The 13,989-nt window shown below is 37.4% G+C and overlaps 1 protein-coding gene across 3 annotated transcripts in view; it reads left to right on the top strand.

Moving 5' to 3' along the window:
* LOC124391299 (inactive N-acetylated-alpha-linked acidic dipeptidase-like protein 2) overlaps positions 1–13,989 on the top strand; it is a 316,808-nt gene that overhangs the window by 298,774 nt on the left and 4,045 nt on the right. For all 3 annotated transcript variants that reach the window (XM_046857781.1, XM_046857783.1, XM_046857782.1), the window contains 2 exons: positions 1,139–1,232; positions 6,540–6,738. In XM_046857781.1, the coding sequence (XP_046713737.1) occupies positions 1,139–1,232; positions 6,540–6,738 (293 nt within the window). The remainder of the gene's footprint in view (positions 1–1,138; positions 1,233–6,539; positions 6,739–13,989) is intronic.

Raw genomic sequence — 13,989 nt, 5'->3', positions numbered from 1 at the left:
ACAGTGGATCATCCGTCTCCATACCCCTCTGTCCTCTACATCTGCCTCTTTCAACCCAACTACCTGCATGTCTTCCCTCACCTCATCCATAAACCTCCTCCTTGGTCTTCCTCTTTTCCTCTTTCCTGGTGGCTCCATCCTCAGCATTCTCCTACTGATATACCCCATGTCCCTCCTCTGCACATGTCCAAACCATCTTAATCTCGCCTCCCTCACCTTGTCTCCAAAATGTCCTACATGCGCTGTCCCTCTTATAAACTCATTTCTAATCCTGTCTATCCTTGTCACTTCCAACGAAAACCTCAACATCTTCAGCTCTGCTACCTCCAGCTCCACTTCCTGTCTTTTACTCAATGCCACTGTCTCTAAACCATACAACATCGCAGGTCTCACCACAGTCCTATAAACTTTCCCTTTCACTGTTGCAGATACCCTTCTATCACAGATAACTTCTGCCACTTTTCTCCACCCACTCCACCCTGCCTGCACTCTTTTCTTTACTTCTCTAACACACTCTCCATTACTTTGCACTGTTGACCCCAGGTACCAGAACTGCTCCACCTTCTCCACCTCTTCTCTTGCTCCTCGAAGATATGGTTTACATGGGTTTTAGTCTAAGATCTTCAGTGGCCTGCTATAGAGCTCTGACCTCAACCCTATGGAACACTATGAATTGAATTGGAACACTGACTGCACCCCAGGCCTTTTTATATAGTGTATATTTATATTTATATGAAGACCTCCTAAATGTGTTCAAATGTAGTAATAATATTTTCATTAGAAATTACACTACACCTAACTTATTATGTACCTTGCATACTCTTTGCATGCATCTGTGTACGGATAAAAGATCATCATCCAAGAATAGCAGGAAACAGATGTCACTGTACTACAGAGGACAGGATCTGCACAGCAGGTGCTGGAGTAGAGCGTTAGGGCTGACCTACAGCAGAAAGCATGAAAAAAAAAAAACAGAAGACAGACAAGACAAGGATAACTGAATCCAACACTAAAAACAAATTCAGTTCAGTCTGATTCATGACCTCAAAATGTTGAACCAAACGAATACCTAAAGATTATTAAAAGTATTTGAAAAAAAAAATTCTTATTGTCTTTCCAAAATCTTGTATTGATGTAGATGACAGCAGAGGCCATCCTGCGACTTGCTACCGATCCTGTCCTACCCTTCTCACCCTTGGACATAGCACTTGACATTCAAAATAAACTCAAAGGTAAGATGTTTAATAATTTTCCAGGTGCAACTTTTTAAAGAGGTGTAGCAAGGTTCGTTTAAGAAAACATCAATATAATGCTTCACCTATTCGATTCACCCCTAGTTGTGTGGTTAAAAAATGTCTGTCTGTCTGTCTATCTATCTATCTATCGTGGAAACAAGCACAGTAGTGTCAACAGTGGTCATCAAAAACACATTATAATAGAAAGAGGTGAGTCAGGTCATCATATTATTTCAAGCAAATCCACTGATCCATCAATAAAATCAACTAGCACGGATTAAGAAAGGGTATGATGGTTTAAACTGATATTGACAAACAGCCTATATTGTTATCTAACTTATTATTATGGTGCTCTTTGTAAATAAAAAGCACTTTTAAAAAAAAAAAAATGAAAGCCAGATTGCATTCCCACCTTGGTTGCATCGATATGTGTTTATGCACAGAATGCATGATATTGGTAGTGGATACAAATGCATGGGTAAGAATGTTTTTTCATTGTACATTAAACAAAACAAATATGGTTATGCAAACAACAGTGGGAATGTGGAAGAATGCTAGCAGAAGGATGCATGACACTTGTGTAGCAAAATTGTACATATGTACTTGGACATACATATCATGTAACTGAAAAGTTATATATTATAAAAGTTATATTTCTCATTGCATTTCAGCTATTCTTCTTTTCTCAATATTATTTATATAATTTATATTACTTCTTATTAATATTATTTCGGCTTCTCCCATTAGGGGTTGCTACAGGGGGGTCTCCATACCCCCCCTGTCCTCTAAATCTGCCTCTGTCAACCCAACTACCTGCATGTCTTCCCTCACCACATCCATAAACCTCCTCCTTGGCCTTCCTCTTTTCCTCCTTCCTAGTGGCTCCATCCTCAGCATTCTCCTACCGATATACCCCATGTCCCTCCTCTGCACATGTCCAAACCATCTCAATCTCACCTCCCTCACCTTGTCTCCAAAATGTCCTACATGCGCTGTCCCTCTAATAAACTCGTTTCTAATCCTGTCTATCCTCATCACTCCCAATGAAAACCTCAACATCGTCAGCTCTGCTACCTCCAGCTCCACCTCCTGTCTTTTACTCAATGCATAATATATACTACTTAAAGTACTTAAATTACTATAAATGCATTACCAATGTTGCAAACACTCGTCCACCATATTTGCATGTTGAATGTGACAAGGACATTACAGAAGAGTTGACAAAAAATTTCCACATATCTATACTTAAAAAACTGCCCAAAATAGTTGGTACTGGCTACTATGTTATACAAATTTTGACAAACTTTGATTTGGGACATATTAATTTGAATCTTGAATCATCTATGATTACTGTATAGTAGGATAGTTGGAGAATTGGGACACAGCCTTTGTTATGTTCACATTTTCCTGATTTAAATTAACCCACACCTGAACACAATCAGCCCCCACACTCACACTGCAAAATGTATCTCCCAGAATCCACTAAACCTTTATTGTAGTGTATTGTTATTCAGGTTTTGTCTTTGTTCTGCCTTACATTTGTGTCTGGATTTTGCCCAAGTATTGATGTTTGCTGATTGTCTGACCATTGCCTGTTTTGTGAACACTATTTTGGATTTGTTTGCCTGTACAATGAAACCACAAACATTTGCATTTACATTCACCTTCATCTTATTGCAATATAAAATACAAAAGAATTGTTCACTAATCTTTTGTTCCCAAAATGCAGAAGGGCCTTGATTTTATTATTATTATTATTATTATTATTATTATTATTATTATTATTATTATTATTTCTTCAAAGAATTCTCTAAAGTCTAAAAAGTTTGTATGTAGGTGAGCTATTTTCTTTACACCAAAGCCTTTCTAAATAAGCAGGTTACTCAGGCATGATTGCCTTTTATTCCCAACAGTTTTTGGAAAGGAAACCATCGATTAGACTGGCCCCAAAAGCTACAAAATAAAAGTGGCGTCCGTTTAATCATGAGACAACTTCATCAAGAGAAACCCAGGGGGTCATAATCAGCTCTGAGCTCTGGCCTACTATTCATTTGCACCCTGCCCTGTCCCACTTGCAAAGCAGAATTTCTTTCAATAATATTAAATTATGATGCTGAGGGCCTCAGATATTCGTCCGTGTCACCTCTCATTCTGCAGAGAGAGTAACGGAGAGTCAGGGCTCCCCCCTCAGTCCTCTCTGTGGAGCGGTGCTTCTTACATTAAATATTCATGCAGACAGAGCGGGACAGGTGAGCTGCATAATTGCCACATAATCCTGTCTCATACAGACAGCCTGCAAAGCCATAAAGCTGTACAGTATTAATATATCATCAGCTCCTTCCATACACACATGAGCCCACACACATACACACACACTTCTGCAGCTGCTTAGTGATGCAAGTGAGACGTTTCACAAAGAATTGTGATGCGGGAGGGAAACACTAATCCACAGGTAATAAATTTAGGGCATGTCACGGATCATGTGACACATTGTGCATATTTATATAATACATTATCGTGGTACTATTGAATTCCTAAATCTAAAATATAATGTTCTAAAATGTAATAGTTTCATTCACTGACATACATGTTATACTGTATACTATGGTGTGAATATATCCAAACTTGAAGCCAATTCAGTTATGCAAAGCTTCTCTAGCAATCCACTTTCACCCGCTTTTAAAGCAGTGCCTTCAGTTTGTCGTTTAAAGCTAAAAAAATAAAATGTATGGACAAAAAATTAAAAAAAAAAAAATTTCAATTATTTAACATTTTCAAGGCATCTCATTTGCAACTGTCATAGTCTCCCAGGTTTGGAAAGTTTTCTTAGCTCAGGAAAGAGGGGTTTATGTTTATTTTATCTCTCAGTAAAATGACAGGGTGTTTGTGAAAGAGAGAGCGAGAGAGAGAGAGAGAGCTCTAAAACAATGTATTTTGAAACATTAGCTGAAAAATACATCACATTATTATGTGACTGCCAGATTCACAAACAATAAGTAGAGCATCTTTATCACCGCATCACAGCAAAGAAAATCATATTTTTTTATGTTTGTTGGTAATATGTGTACTCAGTGACCATTTAAGATTGGTCACTTTGATTCTTCCACTGATGAGATTCTAAAACATCTGAATTGAGAGAAAGGGAGAGAGATAATAAAGAAATAAAATAAAATATGTTTTATTGTACAGCACTTATACACAATATACACTGTCACAGAGAAGCAGAAATAAATAGATTAAGAATATCTATTTTAAAACTGTAAATTCGTCCCTATATCTTTTTGATAGATGGTGACAAATAAACTTCCATGAGACAATAAGAAATAAACCCTGGGAGAAACTAGACTTAAAAAGGGAACTCTTCCATAGCTGGGTCACATCAGATATTCATTCATTATAGTATCCTTGCCACAGTTGCCCCAGGCTTGATCACCAGGATAAAACCACATAATTCACTTTTATTTACATTTTTCTTCTATAATCTTTACATTCCATAAAGCTGTCCATTGTGAAAAAAAGGGCTATAGAAATAAACATATTGAATTGATTTTTTTTCCTCAGCAGCAGCAAGTGGTTTCCAATTGAACTTTATCAGGAATAGATATAGAACTTCTCAGATATGGCCAATCTCTACACTACATTAAATAGAAATAACACAATCAGCTGTGTGCAATTAAGTCATTCACATGGGTGCAGGTTATATTTTAGATTACACCAGCAGTTTAAAAAAGATTACTAGTTTAACTTACGGAAGATGTGCTGACTGCATAACTGCCTCTCAGTTTCCATTGTGTGTGTGTTTTTTTTTTCTTTTTTCATCTCTGAAGCAAGTCATCAAATTGTGATCAATCTTTATCTGAGTCAACTGTGAGGCAGAGTGAAAATGACAACAACAATAAAAAAAAAAACAGGGCATAAAAGCACTGGAACTGAGCTCCACGGTTGCCCACTTTTTCTGCATGTAAAGAAGAAAGCGCAGGTGCGGGTATGAAAAGGTGCCGAGCCAGATAACGATGTCCTTGCAGAAAGAAAAGGGCGTTTGCACAATGAGTTTTTCAAATGGCATTCGAAAGCTTACGTGACAGTTTTTGCGAGCGTCTGCCCAGGGCATCGACACTTTGTTTTCGTCTTACTTTCCCTACTTCGTGTCCTTGGCATGGGTCTTTTAAACATCCTCACTTCACTTTCGAACGTGCGATATTTTCAAGTTTCTCCTTTGATTTGTTACACGTAAGGCTGTGCTGGGCTCACACCAGCACCACTGTCCCTTTACGTCCCCCTTCAAACTCCCCCACCCTCCCCCCTCAGTGTCAGAGCGGGTGATAGATTACAGCAATCCTCCCACATATTTCATAAGCGCCGCTCTCCCTGCAGAGCCGGGGACATGGAAGTTTGTGGAGTGGGATTGGCTTCTTTTTCTATATTTATCCTCACTTTCTTTCTCTGTTCCAAAGACTCCGACAGCAAGCATATTCTCCAGTGGCTAGAATCCTCTCCACTAACATCTTCCTCACTTTATCAGACACACACACACATATACACACGCACACTGCATAACCACCCACCTCACCCATGCTAAAACATAGAGTCTGACAGTAGCCAAGGTTAATTACACACAAGCACAAACACACCATCTTTGAAAGTTTGGAGCCAGGCTGATGCTGCTTGTTCTTTTGACTGGGTTTTACAACTCAATTTGATGTCTCAATTTCCTAATTATATTTTGCTGCAGAGTGCTCACTCTAGGCCTGCTCACTGTGGATCCAAAGTTAACGTCTGGTCACATGTCATGCAGCTATTAAAACCAGACCAGGGGATTAACATTATGTAACAATTGCAGCTTGTAATAATTTACAACAGTGTTGCATAATTGGAGCTCAACAGCAAAATTAAAAGTAGTGTTGCATTTTGATTTGGTCATGGCCGTTCCGCTGGCTGAGCAATCTTCCATTAATTATTGACCTGGCAAAAACCTGTTTGCATTGCAGATGTGTTAATTTCCATGCATGCACTTCAGTGTCAATATTAACACTTTTTTAAATCGATTGCAGACATTGTTTGTCTACCATTTTCAATGAAATTTTTGTACATTTTTGTATATAACAATATCTTTATTTTTTAATCCAAAACAAATTATTTCTCAAAAAAAAATTTATTAAATAAATGTCTACACTAAAATTTCTATTTTAGCAGAATATTTTTGCTATAAAATCTAATCTTAAGGGTTTTTTCCCTCACCTCCTTCCCTTCATTCCTTAATCCACTCTTTCAATTTCACTCTTTCCCCCATGTGTCATTTCACAGCTGACCCCTTAATCAGGCCTGATCTTCTGGCTGCTGCTGCATCTTTGCGAGAAAGTTCTGGCTTCTTCCAGTCGGAGATTATGCGCCCAGCCAACGACCCGAAAGAGCGCGACCCTGCCCATGTGCGCATGCTGAATGACGTACTGCAAGACCTCGAGAAAAGCTTTCTGATTTCAGACCCACCTCAGGGCTTTTCACGGTAAGCACATCCAGCCTACAGTTTAAATACTCACAATCATGTAGCTCCCTTGGTGTTTCACTTCAGTATTGCATGATTTGTTCTTGCCTTTTCACACTACCTAAATTTAAAAGAACTATAATTTAAGGTATAAATGTTTCAGAAGCAGCACTATGAGAATTCTTTATATCTTTAGATTCTAACTTCAATAATTAATTGAAAACTGTGTTGTACAGTAACTTAATTAAATGTTTGTATGAAGGAACAGATGTAATGGTTATGTGGGCTTTATTTATAATGTAGGCATATTAAAAAGGAATCCATATTCTATAAAATGGCTAAATAAGTTTAGTATACCATCAAGGGATTTTTATGGTCATGCAGGAGAGCAAGAACTGGTCAAAGCCCCCATAATGTGGCTAGTCTACCATCCAACATTCTCATAAATCAATACTCTGGGGCATAAGAGATTCTGCAGCAAACTTTAGAACAACGAGTAAATGTGATGGATAACACGGCCATTCATCCATCAATTCAATGAAACTTGTGCCTGAGTTTTGGTTACTTTTAATTAAATAGGCGCTTCTTTAATAGAATGGCATGCTCAATACAACATGTGACAACAGCTCGTTTTGGCTTGATGTTAAATTGGATCTTTCAAGCTGTTGTTAGGAAATGAATAATGACATTACTTCCCTGTAGTCTATTGTGGCTGAGTACTCAAGGCTGCACAGACATGCCTGTTTGAATTTCTGTCAAAGGTATTCACCCTATTCAAGCCTGACACTTAGAAAACCCTTTTCTGAACTGTATTTTATGTTTGAATGTGGAGTTTGCGGTGATCTTACAGAATATGGCAGAGGCAGATGCAAGTGCAGATAAATGCATTCTATTTTTGGAAACAGTAATGCAAAAACGTATCAAAGAAACCATAAATTGATTATGAACACAAAGACTACGGATAACAACAACCATGTGGCAAAGAGTGATTTGAAAAGTAAGACTTATATACTGTACATGAGCTTCAGAGATTGTGTGGCATGGCATGTGAGGTTGCAGTGGCTGATGGGAACTGTCATGATCCTGACAGGTGAAATTTAAGCATACAACAGGTGTATTTCCTAATGTGTGTGTGTTTTACACCAATAAGGCATGCCATTATATTAGGCAGCAAGTGAACTATTTGATCCTTAAAGTTGGTGTGTTAGAAAACAACTGTAAGGATTTGAGCGAGTTTGACAAGGGCCAAATTGTGATGGCTATATGACTGGGTCTCCAAAGAGAAAATCTCCAAAACTGCAGCTCTTGTGGGGTTTTCCCAGTCTGCAGTAGTCAGTATCTATCAAAAGTGGTCAAAGGAAGGACCAGTGGTTAACCGGTGACAGGGTCATGGGTGGCCAAGGCTCAGTGATGCATGTGGAAAGCGAAGGCCCGTATGTTCTGATCCAACAGATGAGCAACTGTAGCTCAAAATGCTGAAGAAGTTAATGCTCGACGGGTCAGAACTGTTTTTGCAGCAAAAGGGGAACCAACGCAATATTAAGCAAGTTGTCAAAAATAGATAGATAGATAGATAGATAGATAGATAGATAGATAGATAGATAGATAGATAGATAGATAGATAGATAGATAGATTGATTGATTGATTGATTGATTGATTGATTTTGTCCACACTTTTATTGAAACCTGTATCCTATCTCTCTCTCTCTCTTTTACACACACAAACACACACACATTTATCTAACTTGCAAAGGCCTAACTTTGGCATAATTATTAATGGAACTAATGCAGCACACAAACAGCATGAATCATTTATTAAATGGCAAGCTGTTTTGGAACTAACTGTGCTAAACTGAACCACTTGGAATATCCAAATATTACCAGGTGGCAATGGCTACAGAACACTAAACCTTTTTTGTACTGGATCCAGGATTAGACTCGATCTCTGTCTGTTTAATGTCAAGAGCTGAAAAAGTCAAGCACATAAATGCTCAGCTGAATGGGAGAAATTATGATAATTTTAAGTTCCTCCATATGTACACTTTGGCACTTGACTAATTTGCCTTGCTGTTCGTGGAAAACAGAGTTTAAGGAATCACTGGCAGTGATTTTACAAAAAATATATTTTGAGTGAATCTCTATGGGACTGTTTTAGTTAACGTGTTGCACATGCGCTCTTATAGAAGGTTCTTTAATTGTAATGATCTACTGCACTTTATTTTAACTTTAGTGATAGTGTGACCATCTGCCCAAATCTAAATGCGTAAATGTTCTGTATAGAACCTTATAAAAACTGAAACAGTTCCTTGTTAGATATCGGTGGACAATAACCAACTAAACAACCCCTGAGACTGTTTTTTTATAGAATAAACTCACTCTAAATAAGAAATAGGACATGAATCACATTTCCTCAAACTTATTAGTTAAACAGAGATGTGTCATTTGATCAGAAAAACAAATTGGTGAGATGCGTCTACTCTATATTAGTCATCCAAACTGACCTTCTATTGAATGTTAATGCCTTAGTGATATTACTAGCCTGAAAAATTGTTTAATGATATGTATATATGAGTTTCTTTGTCATTGACAAATGCATAACCCCGGCAGGGAAACTTAATAAAAAATTATTGACTCTGAATGTTGCGAATGCTAATGCACCATCAGAAGTACACACACATCGAGAGTTCTACAAATAGAACAGTGTTTCTCTCCTTGCGGTGACTTTTCTTTGAGCTCCTAAGCATCTTTAGATAGTACCCCACAAAGCCAGGGGGGATTTAGAGATAAGGATTTGGGGTTGATGGAAGGAGAAGTGCGACCAGAGCCACATGGGATTGTTGTGTTTTAGTAATATCGCATCAATTCTGAATGAACACGGTGTATCAAAGTCACCTCATATGAGACCCCTGGCTTACGATCTTTTTATCTACTTCAATCACGACTCTCTTTCTATGTGCTTTTGCTATTCGCTGCTTCATGACATTTACCGGCAGAAAAAAAGAGTGTTCTGCTCATTTAAGTTGAAGGAGGCACTTTGTATTGTTTAAAGTGACAGACAGTCGTAACCAGAAGCTAATCAAAAATTTGTTGAGTGTTTTTAATTAAATTAGTGACGGGTGAATAGAGGGACATGCACAGGAAAGCTACCAGTTGTCTCCATCTGTGTGCAAAGCGTTTTAGGAAGAAGTAATTGCTGCCATTTGAGCAATTTTGTTCTCCTGGTATGTTTTGTTGAGATTTTTTAACTAAAGCTTAACAGTTGGACTGATGCCCAGCATGGAGTTAGTTACAGTCTAAAGCAGGACACAAGTGCATAGAGTCATAGGCTTGTGGGACTGTGTGCAGAATTGCATTATTCTATCATGTCCCCTCAATGAGTCATTGACTGACAATAGTACTACTCATACTTCTAGTATAAATGCTGACTCAGGTCAAAAGTCCTAGGGAGAAAAGTATGATGCAGACATTACAACATTACTTTAAAACAAAGGGGGGAAAAGCACCTACTGTGTTTTTAAATTAAGTTCCATTTAACAAAGTCAGTAATGCTTGGAAAAATAAAGCGCTGTAATAAAACCATTATTTGACTTAACCAAGCTCATTATAATATTGATTTAAATGCTACAGTGTAAAATGCACATGCTCTGTGTTGAATACTACAAAAATACTATCCTGTCCTGTTTCCAAGTCCTACAACTATTAGTACTATTAAGATGCACATAGAATTATAATGAAGGTTCAAAGGAAAAATACACTATTTGGACCAAAGCATTAGGACATCTGATTTTTCCAGCCATATGTGGTTCTTCCACAAACTGTTACCACAAGGTTGAAGGCACGCAACTGTATAGGACTGTATAGTCTTTGGATGCAGTACAGTAGTATTTTATGACAGTGGTAGCATAGTGGTTAAAATTTTGGACTTCAAAAGGTTGTCAATTTTAATCCCAACACCACCCAGCTGCCACTGCTGGGCTTTTGAGCAAAATTACATTTTAAATAAAATTTCCCCTACACTTGAACTGGGGACCCAGACCTTTTTTTTAGCATGGGACTGCTCCTGTGCACAAAGTAACCTCCATGAAGATATATTTTGAGGTGAAAGATTTTGAGTTGCCTGGTATAGAGTTCTGGACTCAACCCTATTAAACACCTTTGGGATGAATTGTAATGGTGACTGCACTTCTCAGCCTACATCAGTACCTGACTTTATTAACACCCTTGTGGCTGAATGAGCACAAATCTCTACAAGCAAACTTCAAAATATTGTGGAATTTCCTTCCAGAAGAAGGTTATTTTGAATGCAAATGGGGACATGGTATGGGATGTTTAACACACATAACGTGAATTTTATGGTAGGGTGTCCACAAACTTGTCCATATAGTGTATATTGTTAAGAGATCGAACATCATCTGTTTCAAAACTGTAAACATTGTTTTCCTATAGACATTTAGATCTTCCAAAGTGATAGCTATTGTGATAGATAAAATCGATTAACTATTGCAAATTGTATCATCAAGCCAATATATTCAGAGTGTAATACAATACAATGTAATCTGATCCATAGGTCAAAGTGCTGGCAAGCAGGCTTGCCAAAGATATATCCAAAATCATAAACAAGATGGATATAAATATACAGCCTAATCAATGAGATGTAAGAATAGATGTAAACTTTTGAGAAATAAACCACTGGCAAGACAGACTCAGGGCTCAATCTGTAACAAAAGCTTTTTTTTTTTTTTTTTTTCAAACATAAAACATATGACTTCTGTCTGTTCATGAAGCGCTCTGTGTGTTTGTGTTGTCTGTCAGATTGTTAGTAAAAAAAAAAAAAAACGGCAGGTTTGGGAAAAATTTGAAAGAGCCCAGGTGGATCTGTTCGTGTCTCAAGAGACATCGCACTGTCCCCTCTGGTCCCCCCTTACTCCTCCAGCCCCACTGGGCACCATTGCTCAGGCGTGGCTGAGTTCTGGAGAGAGTTCACCAGGACGGAGTCCGTCTACTCCTGCTAGCTCTAAGGTGGCCTAACAAACCATGGTTCACGGACCTGGTAAATCTTCCTTCGAGCACCCTCCATGGGAGATTCCTCTGAGGTAGGAATTCCTTTTCCAGCTCGGGGGTGCCATATTTCACCCCAACCTCTAGGTAATGCACTCCTGCCTTCTTCATCATAGTATTGCTTTTGTTTTATTGCTCTGCTGGTTAGTTGCATATTGTTGTAAATCCTTAATATATTTTTCTTCACATACTGTATAATACAACCCACATTTAAGCTGGATAAAGAGTATGCAAATTATAATGTAGCTTATCTCTAACACTGGGACTCTTATCACTGTGCTTATTCTTACACGTGAAAAATCCCTCATCAAGCAATCCTTCTTCATCCTCATCTGTCACTCGACCTATGAATATACCCTGCCGAGTGGTGAATGGCTTCTCACTAACTTTGGCCATGACCTGCTGAGAGGTAGATGATTTTTTGTTGCTTGCTGTCACATTGGTGATTAGGCTCATCAGAAACTGCTGGCTCAAGCTGAACTTTTTTTCTATCATCTATCCATTTTCTAACTTTATCATCTAGGTAAAAAAACTGTTTAAAGCTAGACATACTTTTATAATTCTTTATTTTTCACAGTTTCACCAAGCCTCGCTTAGTGCAAAGCCTGAGTTCAATTATTTGCCTATTTTTTTACTAGACAGTGGTCTTTTCCCTTGTGCAAAAAGAGAGAGACAATGTGTCTATATCTTCATGGAAGAATATTTTCTTTTTTGCAAATCTGTTTTTCCCTGATTTTTATCACATTTCAATTTCCACTGACCAGCCAGCTCTCTCTCTCTCTTATCATATGACTAATGAACTCTCAAGGTGAAGTTCATATGAACGATGAAGGTGAAGCCTAACACAAAATTAAATGCTGCTCATGCTGCATCACAGGGCATTGTATAGTAACACACTTAGAGGTAAGTATGATTTGCCCTCTTCCACACTTGATGAGCTCATAGATGCTTACATTTGGTTAGGGATGCTGTGACATCACAAAGATGTTGCTCTTTTCGTTTTTTCTGTTTTTTATTATTTTATTATTACAGGTCTATGTATGAAGCCCATTTTTTCATCTTTACTTTTGCAACTTAAAAGAGCTTAAAATTTAAGAGGAAGTGGGAAATCTATACTATTGCTAATTTGGGCAACGACAACAACAGATTTAAATAAGATAGGAAATCTAGACTGAACAAAAAGTCACATTTGGTTCATTTTTTATTTACCTTTATCATTAAAATTACATCCTGGCATAAAACTGCTTATTTATTTAAAAAACAGCAAAGCTCTATCAAGTTTTTTTGCCTTGATTTATACAAACAATGTAAGAAATTAATCCATAAATTGTTTTTTAATGTCTAGACTAACAATGCACAGTTTATTGGATTTACATAAAAATTAGTAGGCCTGTTCAAATTCTACATCTTGTCTATTATGTAATTTTAACATTTTGACAACTTACTAAAATTATATATCTAAGAACCTAAGGTTCACTGATGTACTGATGCTATGTCTGGTACTGTAGGTCACCAGGGTACAGAGCAGCTGGGTCCTGTGGAAAATTGCATGGCTTTTATACAGAGTCATACAAAATGATATGAGGGATATAGTTACGGCTAGGGGCAAGGTTAGCATTAATACCCTTCCTTACAACATCATTCCAAATCAAATGAAAATCGGATCAAACTTGTCATCATAAATTTGTATTCATTTTTTATGAGTTCAAGTTGGCACAAGTGGAAACTGGCCAGGATGTTTACCCCAGTTTACTTGTAAACAGAATTCTTTTTACTTAAAAAACAAAATAAAGGGACAGTTTTTATTCAATCATTTATCTTCTGTAACTGCTTAACCTTGGGCAAGGTTAGAGTAAACCAGAATAGACAGAAGAGGGACCACTCATTATTGGTGTTCATTTTAGGACTCAAAAAATACACATGCAAAGAGCAGACACACTTCAATTCTTTATTTATATGGGCAATTCAGTATCAACAATATGGTTTATTACAGAAAATCACATTAAATCAAATTTATTTATCTCAAATATATATATTTAAAATATTTGTTTTCACTTGATTATGTTTTTTTTATCACCTTTATCTCACCTTGGGTTTGAAGGACAGAGTTAATGGCACGATTTTTAGATAAGGTTCAGTGTGTCAAGAACCCTAACCTACACCTCATTTTCTTCTGCTTAAGTGTGTGCAGCCAGTTAAACCAGTGAACCAGCC

Source organism: Silurus meridionalis, chromosome 9 (genome assembly GCF_014805685.1).
Source record: "Silurus meridionalis isolate SWU-2019-XX chromosome 9, ASM1480568v1, whole genome shotgun sequence".
Lineage (NCBI taxonomy): Eukaryota > Metazoa > Chordata > Actinopteri > Siluriformes > Siluridae > Silurus > Silurus meridionalis.
This window is presented reverse-complemented; position numbering and strand designations above follow the sequence as displayed.